Source organism: Vicugna pacos, chromosome 34 (genome assembly GCF_048564905.1).
Source record: "Vicugna pacos chromosome 34, VicPac4, whole genome shotgun sequence".
Lineage (NCBI taxonomy): Eukaryota > Metazoa > Chordata > Mammalia > Artiodactyla > Camelidae > Vicugna > Vicugna pacos.
Window position 1 is genome coordinate 19,199,134 of NC_133020.1, and position 20,554 is coordinate 19,219,687.

A 20,554-nucleotide genomic window follows, 5' to 3' on the forward strand; every position below is an offset into this window, starting at 1 on the left:
GAGAAGCAAGGGGACCATTTCCAGAAGACAACTTACTGCAGGTGCACGTCACCCTCTCCAGGAGCTGTCTTCGTAAAAACTGTATCCAAAGCCATTTTTGTACCAAAAATTGCATTATAAGTGCCCTAATTAAAGTTTCTCTCGTAAAGTTTATGAGGAAGGACACTTAACCAACACCAGAGAACAGTTGTATCAAGTCCTGAGGGTCCTTCCTGGCTTTATAATTCCATGATTCTTTGAGGTCAAGCCAGAGCTTGCCCCAAGTTTTAAAAGACTTAAAAGACAAGTCCTGAAAAACAAAAAAGGCAGGGATACAATATAATCAGAGTCTGCAAAACAGTAAAGTGTAATTAGGGTAAGTGTGGACTTTGTATGGCAAATCTTAAAATCTTAAAATGTCAGCTCCCTTGTCAAAACTTCTAAAAGTTCTGGAAATTTATTAAACAAGTAAGTGCTGTCCATTTTTATGCAGGTAATAAGGTGACAGAACTCGTTATGGCCCCAAATCAATATAAATCGACAACATGGTTAGCGCTGGGAAAGAAATTAGATGAGTCAGTGGATAAATTGCCATCCTGGGCATGTTTGGGTTTCTTAATGGGTCCTGGCCTGGGTTCTATGCCTTGCTGTGACACTGATCAGCTATGAACACTCAGACAAGTCATTTCCCCTCTCTGGGTCTCACTCAGAAAATGAGGGGTTGGACCGGATGATCACCAGTCCCTTCCTTCTCCACCGTTCTGAGAAACATCTTTCGGAACAGCTGGAGAAAACAGGATATGGGGTTAAGTGCCCATGTCAGGTGCCACAGGGTAATTCTGAAAAGAAATCTATGGTGATTCTTTGGTAATAAGTTCACTTGCTATCTGTATTTGGGTTTCCACACATCCACTCGTAATTACTTTTACATACATAAGCATGGAGAGGCTATACAGTCCATGCGTGGACAGAGGAGTCCAGGTTAATCAGAAGGCACCTTGGAGATGAATCTTCTTGGGTTTTGGAGGGTAAACCAGGTGATGGAAATTGGGACCAGCATCCCGTGCCCAGCAGTCACGAAGGACAGTGGCTGGAGCCAGTGAGACTCCACAGACCCCAAAAGAGCCGGCACGTGCAGCAGCTTACAATACGTGGCTCAAGGTGAGTCAGAAATTACTCTGGGCTCCCTTCTTCCAGCCAAAAACATCCCTCCTGCCAACTTACCTGAAAACTGTCCTACCCGTGGACTTTGTTAGGAGATTATAACTTCCATTTTTGTTTAAGGAAAGCCGAATCAGTGTTTCGTGTTGCTGTGTGTTGAATTTCACTTGCCTGTCGGTGGGCAAGACCACTTCCAGGCACTGTGGCTGCAGAGGACTTCGTTTTTGTCCCTCGTGCCCCCGGAATCGTTGGCAGGCCGTCTGTGCCGCCGGAGCTCGGGTGAGCGAACAGAGACGAAGGTGCTAGCGGTCAGCGGCTCCGTGGAGTAAAGAGCCAGGCTCTAACGTCGGAAGTAACCAGCAAGTTCAAGAAACCAGTTTTAAGTTTCTCAAATGAAGTTTCAGTTTCCTCATCTGCAGAGCAGGAATCATGTTTCATTTTGGTAGGGCAACTATGAGGGTCAAAAATGGTCACATCTGGAAAATATCCAGTACATAGAAAGCAGTTAGTGTTATTATTGCTATGTGTTGGGAGGTATTTGCTAGAGATAGATCCTTGGTATGAAAAGTGAATTTTTACTGGCCAAGTCTGAGAGAGCCACTGGAGAAGGCACACAGCTTCGGCCACCACGGGCTCAGAGATACGAGGATTACTTAGGAATTTTTAAAAATCATACTTCCCTTGGCCAAGATTAGGGTTTCTCTGGCAATGCAGTTTCCTTAACGTTTAGTGTCCACAACAGTACACAGTATTTTTTAACCAAACTGAGAAGCACAGTTACTTGCTCAAGGTCACACACACACACGCTATGATGGAGTCAGGACTTAAAACCAGAACTTCTGACTACTAGCTAGAGTTAGTCAGATGTCTGACCACGACGCTTTCCGCTAAGACCCATAGCTTTCTTGCAAAAGGTCTGAATGAGGCTCCGAAATCCTGGTGAGGCTGGGGCAAGACGGCCATGCTCACAAAATGCTGGTCAGAGTATAAATGGTACAGCCCTTCCAGAAAGCAATTTGGCAACACGCAGGAGGAGCTCTGAAAGTGTTTTTACCCTTTGGCCCAGTAATCCCACTTCTAGGAATCTACACAAAGGAAATAGTTCGAAACATGAATAGAATCTACATACAGAGATATCCATCACCATGTTATCTGCGGTGATGGAAACATCCTGAATACCCAACAACATGGGATAGTTACATAAATTCTGATAAAACTCCTGGCTGCTCACAGTGGTTTTCTCCTGAGGCGAGAATATTGCAGATGCTCATAAACATGAATGTTTCACAACTAGCTTGTGTTACTTTGGAGATCTGGGCGGGTGGGGGAAGGTAAAAAAAAAAAAGATAAAAATAATAAAAAATAATTATGATTTTGAAAAAGTTTAACAGTGTGGAAAAACACGATAGTGAGTGGAAAAGCATGGTACCATACTAAATATATAATAGCATATTGTTTACATATGTGTGGGGAATTTTCAGGAAGGAAACATCCCAGAATGTTGACATTTTTCATTATCTCTGGGGTGTGAGATTATAATTTTGCTCTCTGTCTTTTTCCTGAATTTCCCAAGGCTCCAGAATGAGCATTTTCTTCTTTTGTAATCATGAGAGGCATCAAGGTCATTGTACAAAGAGATTGGTGCAGAAAGAGGAGACGAGGCAAAGCTAGACATTGTTGCTTCTCAGGAGAGGAGAGCGGGGGCGGCCGAGGCTCACCCACCACGGGTGCTGCTGTTGCCTGGCTACGGAGCCCGCTTGTGCTGGGGTCAGCAATGTGCCCACCTCCAGGTGAGACAGTCTCTTGCTCAGCCTCTCTGCAGTCGGGGTGGCCATGTGACATCCTTCTGGCCAGTGTGCCCTGAGCAGGACTCTACCCAGGGCTCTGGGAAGATGCCCCTTCTCTGTTTCCCTTCTAGTCCTGCCTTGAAAATGTATAGGATTCCTGGAGCTGGAGCAGCTGTCTTGCAACCTCCCAGGAAAGGCTGAAGAATTCCCACAATACCAGCCCTGACATTGAGGGGCTGGACCATCACTAGCAAACACCCACTCGTGCTTTCTTATTGCATGAGAAAAACGCCCTGCTCTGTGTTTGAGCTCTCATGAGTTGGGTGTTCTGTTAATTATAATGGTAAATAGTCATTTTCAGTAATATTTCAGCAAATAGTTATTATATTTATTAATATTTCTTAATTTGGAAGGACGGGCCAGGATTTATCAAGTGATTAAACAACAACAAGAACACAAAACTACGACGACTTGTGCATCCAGATGCGTGGGAGCCACACACCCCAGGAGGCTAAGACTTGAAGGTCATACAGTGTCACTTCAGCCATAATCTACGGGTCAGAACACGTCATAGGGCCAAGCCAGATTCAAGGGGACGAGGGTGTAGGCTTTGCCTCTCAACAGAAGGAATGGCAAAGAATTTGAACCATATTCAGCCCCGACAACTGTGTGATCCCAAGTTTTAAGATATGTCTATATGTATTGAAAAAATAAGACCAGAAGCTAGAAAAACCCCAGTGCAAAATGTTTAACCAAATCTCAGAAGGGGGGAAGGAGAGTTAATCTAACAAAGACCCGTACAGCTTTTGCAGAGCTGTCCTCGGCCTCGTCCCCAAACCCAGAGCAAACGGTTGCCCAGGCATGAGTGAGTAAGAAGAAACGACATGGAAATTATGCACACGTACTAGACGCTGAAAGGAAGAGACGAAGAAAGAGAAAAGAAGGAAGGAAAGAAGAAGAAAGCGAAGGGAAAAGCAAGGAAAGCATCCAGGCGTGCAAAGATGGACACCTAACCCAGCACGGAAGAAAGCAAAGCCGGCAGGAAAGAAGGGAATTCTTCACGAGGGTTTCACGAGAAACAACCTTAAAAGAACACGAACTCAGTAAAAACAAGACCTCAAAGATGCGATGACAAAACAATACAATATGAGGGAAAGAAGGAGGAAGAGGAGGCAGATGGGGGAAGAGGGAGACTGTAGAGCTAAGGAAACAGAGAGCAAAGCCAGATCATTACAGAGTCAACAACGGGGGAAGAAACAGAACGGACACACCACGTGTGAGAACATCGGTTAGCGGAAAGGCCTGAGCTGTGCCGGCGAACACGGAAGCCGAGGACAGGGACTAAAAGCAACTGGAGGGAAAAGAGCAGACGTGAAGGAAGGCGAAGACAGCTCCACGAGAGGCATTTGGTATCTCTGAGGATGAGAAGCCAAGAAATGAAATGGAAATAGTGAAGATGTAATAGGAGAATTTCCCCTGGAACACAGGAAGAATCCGATCTGCGGGTGGAAAGAACACACTGCTTCCGTGAAAAACCGACACAGAAGCTTCAACATCAAGCTGTATCCTATTAACTTATGAAACCTTAACAATTCTTCCTGCATCCTGAAGATGATGCAAGATTTTAAATTAATTAATTCACAAATTAAACCTGGGTAAACATGTAACTTAGATAATAGTGTACATCAACTATACTGCAATTTGTTAGAAATTGAAAAAAAGATGGTGACATAGTGCCTGACAGTGCGTCCAAATATAAAATCTGGCATAAAAAGCAGCTCAGCTACAAGCAAGAAAAGTCAAGCTGACCTCAGACTTCCAAGAGCGTTATTTGATTGACAAATCATGGAGCCACGTTTACAAAGATTTGGGGGAAAAGATGGTAACCAAAATCATCACCACCAAGAAATCATTTAGCCTAAAGGCCAAAAATTAGAATTTATCGAACGTGAAAGAACCTAGGCAAACAGCCCCCAGGAATTCTACTTGGGGTGCAGGGGAGCTATTTTAATCAATTTTTGTGTGTTAAAATATGAACCCAAATAAAAATTCAGGAAAGGAGAAACAGCTGAAAAAAATGCAGGTGGTAAGCACTAAAACATACTGACTGGAAACTAAGTAATTGTAGAACAAATTTTGGCAATGTAAAATTAATACTATAGTTAGGAAAATAAGGGAGTTGTGAGGAGAGGACACGAGAGATGCTGCTTACGTTATTTTTCATAGCATTTCCCCAATGGAAACTGCCAAGTTAAAATCAGTAACCAAAAAATAGACAGGCAATAATTCTAACCTCTTAACGTTTTTTGTAATATTTTTACAATGTATTTTCTTAAATGTAGAAGAATTTTATCCAAACAGTAGCTCTTGTGCAAATGACACATTTAACTGAAATTCACCAATTCCCTCACCACTTTCACTTCCATTGTTTTTCTTCCATTAAATCCAAGTAATATCTAATTAAAACATTTTTGTGTAAAAAAACAGAATATAAGGTATGTGCCCATTTTTGTAAAAAAATACTTCTGCTAACATTTCTACCTATTCTTCTATCCTTAAAGACACATATGGAGAGGTCTAGAATAATTTTCATTCAAGGATGGATATTTATGGTATATATATACAATGGAATATTACTCAGCCATAAAAATGAATGAAATAATGCCATTTGCAGCAACATGGATGGACCTGGAGATTGTCAAACTAAGTGAAGTAAGCCAGACAGAGAAAGAAAAATGCCGTATGGTATCACTTATATGTGGAATCTAAAAAAATGATATTAATTCCATTTACAGACCAAAAATAGACTCACAGAAATAGAAAACAAACTATGATTACCAAAGGGGAAGGGCAGGAGGGATAAATTAGAGGCTGGGGATTAACAGACACATGGGACTGTATATAAAATAGATACACAACAAGGACGTACTGTAGAGCCCAGGGAACTATATTCAACTTCTAGTGGTAACATCGAATGGAAAAGAATCTGAAAAGAAAAAATATGTATGTATGTCTATGTGTAATTGAATTACTTTGCTGTGCACCTGAAACTAACACTGTAAATCAACTACATTTCAGTAAAAAGAAGTTTTTTTAAGTACCACTGGTGTCATAGGATTGAACCCTGTTGACAGTCTAACGAGGCAGCTGCAATCACAGCCTCCCTTTTTTACAGCTGTGGAAACGATGCTCAGAGCGGGGAAGTGACTTGACGAGATGGTGCAGCCAGTACAGGGCCCCTTGGCTTCTGGACTGTCTGACCCCGGGGTCTGCCCTCACCCACAGGACTCCGTGAACTCCAAGCCACACTAAGGAGGAGGGATTCATGCAGGGCAGGGCCGGGGTGGTCAGAGCACTGAGCACTGCTGGAGGCGTGAGGAGGCTGAACCCGCACCTCTCCCCGTGGACACCCCGCCCCTCCCAATCAGGCGGCAGGAGCATCCTGTCTGCCCCCACCCCCACGTCTCAGCAGCTGTGACCTCCAGCAGGCCGAGGGGATGCCTCCCCCGGAAGCCCCCGCATCCTGCATTCTGCTGAACCCGCAGCGTGTCAGGCTGCCTGTCCCAGCTGCTGCACGCAGACGGCCTGACCTGACGGGCTGGGGCTGAGTTACCGGCCCCTTGGCTGGAAATAGCCCTCCGAGAAGCGTGCGGCGGCTACGTGTCCACAGGGAGGGGAGGAGGCAGGGCAGGGGGGCCAAGGAGTCCCAGGATCCCGAGATAACACGGGGCCGGATGTGCAGAGTCCCAGACACGGTGGGCTGGCGGGGTCACCGGCTCCAAGGAGGTGAGTGGGCACCAGGATGTCTGCTTCTGACGTGCGCTGCGTGACAAGCCTCAGGCATCCTGCGAGGGCAGGCTGGGTTCTGATGGGCAGCCTGGGAGCACCAATCAGGTCAGGCAGCCTGTGTGCGCGCACACGGACATGCAAACGCACACGCACACGCACACGCACACTGGCTCCGCCATCCGCCGCTCCCATTGCTCCCTCCCTGGGCAGAATCCCAGCTTGACAAGCACCCCTCTCTTCCTGCTGGTTTTGGTCAAAGAAGCAGAGTGGGCATCAGAAGACAGCAGCCCGGGAAAGCCCAACAGAGCCCGTCAGGCAGAGTAACCGAGGGCTCCACACTCGGCTCCCTCTTCTCCACCTGGAAGAGAAAAAACAGCCAAAATTCACCCTGGAGAGCTGGCTCCAGAGGACCAGCTCCCCCTGCTCTCCCTGGCAGTGCCCTCTGCCTCCCGTGTTCCCATCCCAACGGCTCAGTCTCCGAGAACACAGCGCTTCCCAGGATGGGTGGTGGAGTTGGCAGAGCTCTGAATTCAGAGCAAGACGACCTGGGTCTGACTCCCAGCTCTGCCACAGACAAGGCGTGTAACCTCTCACAAGTCCCAGATGGATCCTCAGTTTCTTCATCCATAAAATGGGATACTTGCCATCCCGTGGAGTGACTGGGAAGATAAGGTCCGAGAACGCACATGAGGATGCTTTGTGTAGAGTGTACGGTTAGGGAAGTTCTCTCTGAAGGTTTAAGGGATGGTCTCTATTATTACACGCCCCTTCTGCTGTGGGGGCCAGTCCCAGCTTCAGTCTGGGTCCTCTTGGAAATGCCACTGAAACGTCTCCTGTTAAGACAGCGCCCTGGCCTCCTCCGGGGGTGTCCCACGATGTCCCCAAGGAGGTCTGGGAGAGCACGTTGCCACCGTGGTCATTATCACACCTGGAGCTTGTGTGATGACCCTAGACCAGGAATTCCCAATCCTTTCCACATTGTGTCCCACATGGAAATTAATATTTGTATGCACACTGGCCACCACCCATCACCCCAGAGGTTCCAGCCTCTGCAGGCCGAGAGGGTCACCAGCCCTGCACACCTGCTACCCCTGGGCACTTACAGGACACAGAGCTCAGGAAAGCTCCACGCAGAGTGATAAACTCATCAAAAGAAAAGAAACATGAGATGGGTTGGTGAGAGGGTCAGGTTGACAAACTTTACACTGAGAATCCTTACTCAAAAGCCGTGTCCGCCCCGCGCGTCCCCGGCCAGTCTGGCCGAGTCTCTGGCTTTGCTCTGAACGGAACAAGCGCAGCCCTGTCTTATCGCCCAGAGTGACGCCTCCGTGAGACCCCTCACACAGGCCCGACCGCCCTGGCCTGGGGCCCCCAGCGTCCTTATCTCCCACGAGCCATAGAGGTGGAGGCCAGGGGAGGGTTTCCAGTAAGAAGGGCGTCAGCGGAAGAGAGGCCGGGGCGGGGGGGCTCGGGGAAGGAAAGGAGACTTGAGGAGGCTGCAGCGGCTGGTCACTCACTCAGACTTCTGTGTCCTCTGCCCCTGAGCTCTTCGGTGACCTTTACCAGACCACGGTCCCCAGCGGAGGCGTCAGCAGTGCTCGAACCCCTCTTTTTCCTCTGTTTGGATTTAGATTCCCTCTTGAGCACATCTGTGGGGCTGACACTGACACCGCCATGACCTATCCTATCTAAATTATAAAAACCAGATACTCGCATATACGCTATGAAATATTAAAGGCCTCTGCCCTGCTGGAGTTTCTCCCCAATCCAGGGTGGACATCGTAAGCAAAGCAGGGGGAGAGAAACGAGCCCACCAGCAGAGAACGTAGACACCCTCGCTCAGCATCCGCAGGCGGGCGTCTCCCAGGGACCACCGCCAGCACAGCAGGTGGGGAGGTGAGCGGTGGGGGCGGGGCGGGGCTGGAAGGCCGTTTCCCACCCTCAGAGAAGCTCACGGCCCGGACATCTGGGACGGGCGTGAGAGATTATTGCATTCACACATCCGCCTCCCCAGCTTCCAGCGGGGAAACAGGCAGAGGGGGACGCGGTGCCTCTGTTCGCATGCACAGATCTAGAGGCAGATCTGGAGGGAGGCGGCCCCGCGTGATGGGGCGGGGTGAGAGACCCGCCGGGGGCTTAGCTGAGGGGACGAAAGGTAACCAGCTGCACGCAGGGAGAGAGGTGCTGCTCCAGCACCCTTCCCGTGTCTGACCCCGAATGAGTCGTTCCAGGCAGTGAGCATGGTCTGACACAGGCTCGGGCAAACACCACTGCTGAGGTGCTCCGTGTGCAAAAGATTCTGTGACTGTTATTCAAGAAGGCGGTCCCCCGCATAGCCCTGAACGGCCCCAAATCTCCTCTGTAACCGGGGGGCCAGCATTCCCTATCTTAGAGACACATCCCGGGTGCAGGCGGAGGAGCAGGGGGCCCCTTTGCTCCTGGCGCTTTCTCTCCCCTCCCCTGCCCTCTCGGCCTCAGCCGCAGCACGTCGCGGGCTCAGGGTGCCTGGTTCAAACCTGTCCCGGGCGTGAGCTGCACACCTCTGTGAGCATCGCTTAAACTGTCTGCATCAGCCCCTCCTTACACAGAGGAAGCAGCTGCACCTTCTCAAAGGGGTTTTATGAAGAGTGAGCGAGTCACTAAAGTAAAGCGTCTCGTAAGCTGTGAGTCTCAGGGGTCGCCGTGATCATCACTGGAGAAGCAGCGCAGGGAGTCAGACAGACCCTGCCCCGTTTATCTGCATTGTGGCTCTGGACAAAGAGACCCCAAGAGGTTATAAGGAACTTCTAAGCTGTTCTCCACGGCAGCTGCACTGAAATCAACTACGTTTCAATTCTAAACATTTAAAAGAATACAAATTAAAAAAAGAAACCTCAAGAGTGCCACTTCTTTCTGTATATTAAATATTGTAATTCTGTAAATTAAAGTAATGATCTTGCCGGGGGGTCTGCTCGCGGGGGTGTAGTGAGACTCAGATGAGCGAGTGCTTGTGCAAATGCTTTATAAACCACAGAAGCACGTACACACACAGGATAAGAAATGCCACCTCTCTGTGCCTGTGCCATGTGGTCGCTGATGGTCCCCGATGTTTATCTGGAAACTCCTGGACACAGGGGTCACACTTCTCCCCTCTTCCGTCAGCTGCGATGTCCACCCGCCTGAGGTCTGCACTCAGTAAATGCGGAGTGGGGAGAGCGGCCGTCTCCTCCCACGTGTCTTCTTGCAGAGCGTGTGCCAGTGGCCGGTTCCCTAGGGGACAACGTGTGCTAGGACTGTCCCAGGAGCCAGGCCCCCCGTGGACACTAACTGTGGGGGTGCCTGGCCTGCAGCTCTGCTCCGGGGACCCTCCTGGGCTCAGACCTCTGTGCTCAGCCAACAGACATTCACGAGCTCCCTGAGTCCACCTCCAAGCTACTGGAGAGATTATACCAGGGGAGTTGCCCCCGGCCATCCAAGTCAAGGAAACCGAGAGATCAAACCTCAGCATTTGGCAAAACAGCAGTGACTTCGAGGCCTTTCTTCCTTCTCCCCATCTGGAGATCTTCCCAAGGTGGCAACTTTGCTTTTTGTGCCACGGCTCTCAGTCCCCGTATCTTCATGAGAAGGGGGACTGGGGGGTCTCAGAGGATGCCATTGCCCGATGCTGTCCCGGGTTATCTCTGTATCTCCCCAGACACCCACCGAGTGCTGGGCACCGAGACAGCCCTGGGAGCACAGTTCCTGATTGGAATTAACAAGGCCAAGAAAACCAACGTGCGTGAACTTGGCAAAAGGTGAACTGCAGGGGCGTTGGCCACCTGCATGCTGGAGCTGGATTTTTTTCAGAACCACTGGCTGCCTTCACATTTCCTGATGGAAGTGGGGAAGGTCAGCAGACAGCCCAGAGTTGCAGATAACTTTTGCCCACACATCATTCACTTTTTGGAGCGTTGGCTTGAAATTGTGTGTGTGTGTGTGTGTGTGTGTGTCTGGACGTGCCTTCCGTGAGCCTCAGAGGTCCTTGTATTCTCTTCCAATGGGCTGATTACAACACAGAGGATGTGGACAGCGGAGTTTTTCCTGTTTGATGTCACACTGCAACCCTTTAAAAGTCAGAGGGGGGAAAGGAGGGAATGCAGCCTTGGAGCCTCACGGTTTCAGAAACCAACAAGGAAGAGGAGAAACTTGCCAGCGAGGCCAGACCGCGCAGTCAGGGAAGCGGGGTCAGGTTGCAAACTCCGCACCAGCCAGTCAGAGAGCAGCGATGCTGGGGGCCGGCCTCGGGCTCTTGGTTGGCGCCCTGTGCTGTGCGGTCCGAGGGTACCCCAACACTTCCCCGCTGCTGGGCACCAGCTGGGGCGGCCTGATCCACCTGTACACGGCCTCGGCCAGGAGCAGCTACCACCTGCAGATCCATACGGACGGCCACGTGGACGGCTCACCGCAGCAGACCATCTACAGTGAGTGCAGGCTCCGTCCAGGCTGGGAAGAGTGGGGTTCCCTCTGTCCATCCACCTGCAGGACTTGGGGAGGCCTTGGCTAACCCAGCTCCTAGCTTCTTGCCCAGAATCCATGTATGTGTGTGTATGTGTGTTTGTGTTTAAACCTTGGGAGAAGATTCTGCCACCTCCCTAATGAGTATTTATTGGTTTCTCCCAACAAGAATAATTTTCATCTTAACTAAAATCTGTCTTTCCCATAATAGCGGCCACCTTCTCTTTGTTCATCCAAAGAGTCAAACAAATATGCAAAAGACAGGCAAGGAGGCGAGGGGGACATAAGCCAGATTGGTCAACAGGCGCTGAGTCTGGGCTCGTGAACTTTGGCCCGGGTTGGCAGGGGAGGTTGCGAACAAGATTCCTGTATCAGACCAAGGACTGGAAGAGATGAGCACAGGGGTTCTTTCCAGCTCTGAGCGTCTAGTATTCTGGCCTTATAAAAGTCCTCAGGAAAGAAGGTACCAAAAGCAGGCAGTCCAGGAGCGCTGTCTCGATGAGTCTGACCAAGGGCATCCGTGTATCCATCCACACACTCATCCATCCGACAGGCCCACTGAGGGTTTCGGTGGTACCCAGTATGGGCTGAGCTGGTGATGCTTCTCTGTGCAGCTGAGAGGCTCACTGGGTGGCAAATCAAGCTGGTCGGGAACTCCCCGAAAACTTGAGTCAAGCAGAATGCCTGTGAAGATTAGGTTTGTGGACGGTTGGATCACCGTCCACAGCAGTCAATTAACTGTGTTTCAGGTGTCTTCATAAGGGACAGCGGGGAGGGTGGAGGATGGATATTGAAAAAGGCAAGGTCTTCTATTTTAGAAGGACTTGTAAAAATGACTCTAAGGATACAGAAAAGTGATCCAATGAAGGGAATGAAAGAGCAATCGCAGTCTCTGTTTAATTACAGACAATTTCTTACGTGAATAATGACTTGCCCTTTATTGGGGTACTAAAGCACCCAGTAATTTTGCTGTGGCCTTGCTGTATATGTGAGACAAGCATTCGACTAAGGATCAGTGGTCCTTAAACCTGGTGGGGAGACAGAGGCACGTGCAAAGCCAGGAGTTCAAAGCTCTTCAAGCGCTCGATGGGTGGAGAGAGGAGATGCCTCTGCAAACACCAAGCAGGTTCTAGAACTCAGGGGCTACAGGAGGACTCTGGAGTCAGCATCCTGGAAGCCAAGTGTGAGTCTCATGGCAAAAATCTGAAGTCAGTCTGGACACAATCGATGCAGCCCAAGTGTTGCTCATTTTATTCAGCGGATATTTAACAGACCCTACCATGTGTCCGACATTAAGCAAAGCTCTGTGACTTCAAAAGAAGGCCCAGCTCCTCAAGCACCTCCAGTCTTCCATCCCTTTGTGTCTCCCAGCTCATGAGCAGACTTTTTAGGAGACACGGGTTCACACCTGTCCTGGAGGGTCACCCTTACTTCAGGATGATAGGTGATTTCACGTGCAGGATAGAGGATTATGGTAAATTATTCTGATGCTCATCGACGGCAAAAGCCGCAGACAATTAGAGAATGCTGATAAAAACTGTCCAGAATCGTGGAATCCGTTCAATGAAAGGAAGCCCCCAGAGACAGTCCTCCGAGGGGGGCCGTGACTGGTGTGTTTGGGTGGGGCTGGGGGGAGGTGAGCCTCCCGAGCTCACAGCATGCATCCCGGAACTTTTCCTCAAACACCCACCGGCCTCCAGCCCAGACGAGGCACAGAGCACTAGCTGGAATGAATTAAGATGACTGACAGGAAGCAAAGCGAACTGAACTGATCTCAAGACTCTACTTTTTACAGAAATGGGATTTTGTTTTGGCACACATGGACCCGAGCTGAGCGCTGTGTCTCCGGCAGTTAACAAACCTGGGAGGGGACTGGGTCGGAGGGTGGGAGGGAGACACTTTTCCTCATTTACATAGCTTTTCTGTACTATTCAGATCGGTTGTCTGTGAGATTACCAAAGGAACAATGTATACACTGAGACAAAAAGTTACCAGGAGAGGAAAGGCGGAACAGTGGCGCCCGCAGGCGGGCAGCACAGCCCAGACAGGCTGGGGGAGGACCTGCGGTTTCCTCCTCGGTGAACGCAAAGCGCGTTTTACCTCGGTGGGAAGGTGTGGGGTGCGGGGTCTTTTTCCCCTCCTAATTGATTACGCATTTCCAGTGAAACGTGGTTCGTCTGATTATTGTGCTTCACTAAATTCTTGATTGAGAGTTGAGTGCCCAGCCCAACTTGGATTTGTTGGTCTTTGGGAAATGATCTGCCTGCAAGATTCTATCCCCCTGGGACTCACAGCTGATGTCAGGAAGCCTCTCCAATGTCTGTGTCCCCTTCCTACTGTGAACGAGGCCACCTCCCGCTCCCCGTGCCCCCCACTTCGTGAAAACAGAAGCAAAGAGATGCTTGTTACACGTCCATTCATGCTGCTTCCTGGATCCCAAATCTTTTCCTTCCTCCACCGTCTCCCATGTCACTCTGTCCACTTGCAGCTGAGCTCTCCTCGGGCTCTTTAACACTGCAAAGTGTTCTGTCTCCCGTGGGGAACTCGAAGCCCTGTACACCTACCATCTTATTTCTCACTGCTCGGTGATGAGACTGGAATACAGCAGGAAATTTTCTACTTTCCCAGCCCAGGTTGCAGCGAACTGGTAATAGTAACAATTACTGGCATTTAGAAAGTGTGTTTATAGCTGATACAAATAATGTCTCCTTATGCCCTGAAGTTGAACAAATGGGGTAAGTGATTCCACTCTGTATGAGAAAACAGAGCTTCAAGATCTTACATAACAGGCTCCTGGTCACATGGCAGTAAATGACCTAGCAGACCCCTGCTTCCCCGGGGTCACCTGCAAACACTGCAGCACTGAGGGAGATGTCCTTCACGCCTGCTTGGCTCCAGCAGGTGTGGCCCCAGCAGCCAGTGGTTTTGTGTCTTCCCTCTGCCCAGTTCTGCCCTTGGGTCTGTGCAGACCTGCCTTGGGCATCTGCATGGGGTTGGGGGTGGGTGGGAATCAATTCTTCCCTTTGCTGAACTTTCACACGGGCTCCTAGGGGTCTGACTCGAGCCTGTGCATCCTTGCGAGAGTGGGTCCCCATCCCTCTGCAGGCTGTCCTCTGCTGGCACTAGCCCAGGAGACCATTGCTAGTCCTAAACAACTCATCTCTCCAATCATTGGACCCAGGCATCGGCCAGCACACCTGCCAGAGTGCGGGCTTGTCCTCGAGGGCAGACCAGCCGTCCCGCACAGTGCTTTCCACCTGCTCAGCACTTTTAAGACACTTTGACCTCATCCTCCTGTTCGAGCCTGGTTTCCGCCCTGTGAAGCAGGCAAGACGGCTGCTGCTGTTCTGTCTTCAGAGCGGAGGACACTGAGGCTACAGCGATGACTTGCCCGAGGCTGCAGAGTCGCAGGGCGTGTCGGGGACCCGGCTCCAGGCTCTGCTCCTGTCCCCCGAGCCGCTTGGGGCACCGCGCCCCAGGGGCCTGGTGTCTGCGGCAAGGGCTTCAGCCCTTGATTCTGTCCTCTCAGGCTGGTCGTGATTTCAGTTGGAGACAAGCTATAGGGTCATGGGAAGAGGATGTTCGGGTCGCGGACCTGAGCTTGCATTTCGGCCTCAGTTCCCTCATCCCCTAAGTCGGACGCTGCCACTTCCAGGACCAACACCCATAATGTTAACAAAATCGCAGCTGTTCTGAGAATTTAAAATTTGTCACGTGCTGAGGGTGCAACCACTCAAAGCCAGTCACAAAGTGCCCTTTTTCCCAACTGGACTGAACATTGTTTCAGGTCAGAAACAATTTCTTACACGTTCCACGCGTTCCGCGTGTTTCTCTCAGGCCTTACCTCCACGTTAGCCACAGATCTGAGACACGGTGGCAGACCCCATTTGGAGATCTAACACCCTCTGCACCTCCCAAACCCCGCCGCACTTCCAGAGGCCTCCCTGAAGCCTCCCTTAGCCAGACTCGGAAGCAAATGACCTCTTCTCTTTGGCCCTCTTTCTGGGCTTGGTCCCCCCTCATTCCCTCTGTCCGCCTCATTCCAATTTCAGCCTGTATCCTCCTCTAAGCACAGCTAGCATCTAAGCATTGCAGGCTGCCCTCCTCCGAGGGCTTTGTACTGAGCCTATGTGGGGTAGATTTGAGCTTTAAGTCACCCCATGCGGTGCCACCGCTTACTGGGCACAGACACCCAGCATTTACATCGTCTCCAGGCTACGTTTCTGGAAGACTCGAACCCCTGCCTGGGCTACCTCCCTGGGAACTATGAGACCCAATGAGATACCTGGGGAAATTCTGCAGAAGCAAGCAGGAGTGGCCCCGACACTGCAAGAAATGATTCTAACAGAAAATGACAGGTAATTAAACAGCATTCGGGGAGGAAGTTTTGCTGAATTATCACACCTTTCAGACCTCTGCTGGTCTACTTGCATCCTTGCTGCAAGACAGAAAACTTGAGACTTTAACTAGTCATTCTTAATATGGCAAGTCCAGGGAGCGGGGACGGGGGAAGGCACAGCTCAGTGATGCGTGCTTAGCATGCACGAGGTCCTGGGTTCAGTTCCCAGTACCTCCATCAAAACAAGCAAATAAACCTAATCACCTCCCCAAAACAAAACAAAACAAGTCCCCACAGGGGCGGGTGAGGGGCTTACATGAAGCCATTATCAATAACTTAGGGTGGCGGTAGTATGCATGGGCTTCAGGCCCTTGTCCCAGACTAGTTTTTGAGAAGGGCATCAAAAGACCACGTGGGACCACACCTGGGGAGGTGGGGTGGGGGACCCTGCCAGATGGGAAAAGGACAATGTACAGCAATGAAGAAGCAAGAAGAAATCCTGTGTCCAGGCATCTATTCAATGTGCAAAGATAAACGGTCAGCTTCTGAGTAGATCTGCGAATGTATTAAAGCGGGAGACGGTACAGGTGCTCTGAGAGGTGCGGCACTGTGCTGCGGCGGCTGAGAAGAAAGAGCTCCTGCTGACTGGAGAAGTTAGGAAAGTCTCCGTACAGACTGTGACATCGGAGTCTGGCCTTGAGGCGGGAGAGACTTTAATAGCAGAGGAGGAAGGAGAAGGTCTATTCGAATACAGTTCCTGACACCTTCAGGGCGTGGGCTCCCGTATACCTGCCTCCTGCGTGGCTACCTGGGTGGGGGACCAGGCTCCACAGGCAAACTGGACCCTTGAAAGACATCTCGGCATAGACTGAAAACATCACAGAAGCAGAAGGCTTGGGAGCACATGGGCACCACCACAAACATTAAGAAGTATGGGGCAGGCAAAGGGGAACGTAAGGGCAGTCCAGGCGGAAGGAGGAATGTGTTGGCTCAGGTGGAAGAACACTGGGAGGTCGGGATGCTCCTTACATGCAGGATGAGAAGCAGGGGGCATGGGGGGCAGGGGGAGTCAGAAGAAATGAGCGGACTGTTATGGGAAATCGATGCCACCCTTAAGATCAATCAAGGGAGGCTTCCTGGAGGTGGGAGTTGGAGCGCAACAAGGTTTTGACCTGGATGATTTTCTCCGTAGGTGCCCTGATGATCAGATCAGAGGACGCGGGCTTTGTGGTGATAACAGGTGTGATGAGCAGGCGCTACCTCTGCATGGACTTCAGAGGCAACATTTTTGGCTCAGTGAGTTTCTTTTTGTGCTGGGTAATTATTTGCCAATAATGATCTAATTTCTCTGGCAAAACACAGTGTTTTATAAAGCGTCAGTGTCCCACTGGCATTACCCCTTGGTGATACTCTCACTGAGTACTGCTTTCTGCCCAAGCACCCAATGCTCAGGTTTAATCAGCGGGGTTCTAGTGCCAGGGCTCTCAGCCTCTGGTCTGGCCTGCCCTCTTGGTGCCATTTTTTTGCACAGCACCTTGTCTGCAGCCCGGGACCTCCAGTCACGTATGTTCATGTCGTAAAGGCCATTAGAAAGAGAGGGTGAGGAGCCATTAGGGTCTCATAATTCTGTTACTAGACATCCTTGACCTTGGGCAGGTCACCTTACTTCTCTCAACTTCAGTTTCCTCGCCTGGAAAAAGTGAAGTGGGAAGGACCACGGGCCCTGTGGGACTCCCCAGTTAAAGATCTGTAACGAATTCTCCGGGCCCCAGCTGCAATGGCTTGTCTGTCAGATGGGTGAGCGAGGGAATTCCGAACTGCAGAGTGCAGTATGTTCTGAAGCATCGGGAGATGGGACGGCAGCAGGACTGCTTATGTTGGAAGCCCTCGCCACCAGAAATTCCGGGAGAGCAGTGACTTTCTGCTTTGCTTTCTGCTGTGTCCCAGCACCTACCACGGTGTCTGGCCCAGAGTGGGTAAATATCTGTTGAACAATATAGATTAAAAATACATAAATATCTGTTGATCGCTTACAGGCATATAGATAAGTCCTCAGCAGTAAAATACTTCGTGGACTCTGAGGTTAAATGGCATATGATGTGCTATACCGGCAGGTGCCCAGTCAAACCCAGCTCTAGTTAGTGGAAGAGTGAGGGTTCCAGTCACCTGCCAATGAGGTTCATGCCCTGATTTCCCAAACTCAGTCCTGTCTCCAATGTGAGCACGCTCCCTTATGCACGGCCCTAGGGACCCCAGCCCACCTTTGTCCAGGTGAGGAGACAGGCCACCTCTCAGCCAAAAAAAAGTGGTCAGAAGGCAGAGAGGGCAGGACAAGGCTGCATCTAGGTGGGCCTCCCTCCAGAAGGCGGACGCAGGGCGGCTCGTGCCGGCCGCCAGTCGCCAGGTGGCGCTGTGAGGTCCCCGGGCTGCCCCGCCCGCAAGTCAGTGCTGGGTGCCGGGCAGTTTGGAAATCAGTCAGGATCAACTTTTCCCCGCGGGACACGATGGGTCAAAGGCACCGGCCGAGTAGAGAGGGTGGGAGCGCTGGGGCCTCAGGAGTCACCTGGAGGCTCTCGGACGCCCCGGGCCTCACCTGGTCGCTCTGCCCCCGTTTCAGCACCACTTCAGCCCCGAGAGCTGCAGGTTCCGGCAGCGGACGCTGGAGAACGGCTACGACGTGTACCACTCGCCGCAGCACCGCTTCCTGGTCAGCCTGGGCCGGGCCAAGAGGCCCTTCCTGCCGGGCACCAACCCGCCGCCGTTCTCGCAGTTCCTGTCGCGCAGGAACGAGATCCCGCTGCTGCAGCTCGGCACGGCGCGGCCCCGGCGCCACACGCGCAGCGCGCCCGACGGCTGGGACCCGCTGAGCGTGCTGAAGCCGCGCGCCCGCGCCGCGCCCGCGCCCGCGTCCTGCTCGGGGGAGCTGCCCAGCGCCGAGGACGGCGGCCCCGCGCCCAGCGACCCGCTGGGCGTGCTCCGGGGCCACCGGCTGGACGCGCGCGCCGGGCCGGTGGGCGCCGAGCGGTGCCGGCCCTTCCCCGGGTTCGCCTAGGGCCGCCGGCCGCCAGACTCACGAAACCCGGGGGGGCCGGCTCCCCTTACACCCCGAGGAGGGGAGGTGGGGGGACGGCTCCCTCCCGGGAGGCCCCCGGGGAGTCGACCTTTGAGGCCTGAGGAGCGGAGATCCTCACCTTCCTCACCCCACCTGTACCCGCCCCACGAGGAGAGAAGGGCTCCCCCTGCCCAGCTCGTCCCTCTGCCTCTCTTCTTGCCAGTCTAGCACCCAGAACAGAGCAAAGGCTTAGCGAGTTCACCACCTGGAAGGTGAAGGGAGAAGCCAAAGCCAGCCGCTTCTCCCCTGCCCGCCCCCCCACCCCCCGATTTCATGTCATCTGCCTGCACCCTGTTGGCATCCGAGTTTGCAACCTTGACCTAGGGCATTAAGGGCTCAGCTGGCAAACCCGGAAAGCCCTCATCTCCAGCCTTCCTTCTTCCTTGAGCATCTCTGCAGACGAGGTATTAACAAGACTGGTGGTGGGGTGGTCAAACCTTGGCCAGAATAAATGCTAGGAACACTGAGGCAGGAATCAAGCTAGAAACCCACCCTTCCGACGGGGTGGGCCCCTCGCCCCGCTCTCCTCCTCTCTGCAGCCACAGCCCCGCCCAGGGTGACCCTGCTCTTCCCTGCTTGTTGGCCCCGCTTTTGGTTTGAGAGCTTTGGTCTTGGCTCCTGAAGACCTGCCCTGCTGGGATGTTTTTCCAAATGGAAATCAATTCAGATGCCTCTCAGAGGTATTTGATCAAGCCTCTGTTTGCGGGCTGAGTGGTGAACCCTTCTGGATGAGTTACACAAAGGTTGCAGGGAGGCGCCTGGACCACGGGGCTGCTCTGGGCCAGGTTCTCGGTGAACTGGCAGACTGTGCCCTTTTGCCTGAGTGAAGTGGCATCGAGGGCTCAGGTTGGGGGAGGAGGTCCGACCACCAGGGACCCCAGGGTAGGACTCAGTGTGAGGCGCATGCCCAGCCCTCCACTATGCGCCAGCTGCGGCCAGAGGTGCAGCTAGGACATCCCTGGGCTGACGCGCCTGGGTCTCACTACCCTGGGAAATGCCGGGGGGCACCAAATGAAGACAGTTTCAGTCCCTGGGGAAATCCAGCCGCGCCTTACTGAAACACTGAGCGGTGGGCAGGTGGGACTGACGACTTTCTGCCGTCCTCAGGGGCCCCACTTCCTACCTCCATTTAAACGGCCACCCAAAGAGCAGAATGTTAATGAGCAGCAGCTTCCTCTCAGTCACTTTGTCCCCCCACCCCGCTGCCACCGTGTACCCAGCCTCAGAAATAGATCCATTCTTTTCACTTCTGAGAGACATTGGACAACTGCTCTCACCTGATGATGGACTTACGCTCAACTTGAAGGACAAGTTCCTACTTCGAAGCCCTAAAACTGTGTATGGCGCTACACAGCAGCGCACGCATGGCAAGTAGTTCCTTTACAGTTTTCATGGCCCGCTGGAGACACTACACTGCACAGAAACCATCAGGAGCTCCCCAATACCGGAAACTAGATGGAAAGGACTTTGGGGGAAGACTGGCAGGAACCCTACAAACGCAATACGTTCCCTGGGGCCTCCTCCTTGGCAGAGCCAAGGTAGCTCTCACCATTCCCTGTGTCCCTTAGCACGTGGCAGTATTTATTTATTTATTTGGAAGATTTTGCCTACTGCTCTATATTTATAGATATTTATAAAAATGTAACCCCAACTTTTTCCTTTCTTCTGTTAAAACAAATAAAATTTATCTCAGTTTCTCTTAGCTCTTCCTCCCTGTATCACTACCTAAAAGTTGTCAGAATATGAGTAAAAGGGATTACGGGAGGGGAGCACTGGGAAAATCTAGAGAAAGCAAAAGTGAAAAACAAATCAGAATTGTGAAATATTCAAAGTTTTTTCCATGCATAAATGAACTCAGCAATTTTGACTAATTCAGACAGAATTATTGCTAACAAGAAAATTTCTAAATCAATG

General features: G+C 51.6%; 1 protein-coding gene across 1 annotated transcript; it reads left to right on the plus strand.

Annotated features, from left to right (window-relative positions):
- The first annotated feature begins 10,959 nt into the window (after positions 1–10,959).
- FGF23 (fibroblast growth factor 23) lies at positions 10,960–20,342 on the plus strand. Its single transcript, XM_072954646.1, has 4 exons — positions 10,960–11,155; positions 16,721–16,824; positions 18,146–19,044; positions 19,748–20,342. The coding sequence occupies exons 1-3, from the start codon at positions 10,960–10,962 to the stop codon at positions 18,578–18,580; spliced, it is 735 nt and encodes a 244-aa protein (XP_072810747.1). The 3' UTR covers positions 18,581–19,044; positions 19,748–20,342.
- Positions 20,343–20,554: the final 212 nt, after the last annotated feature.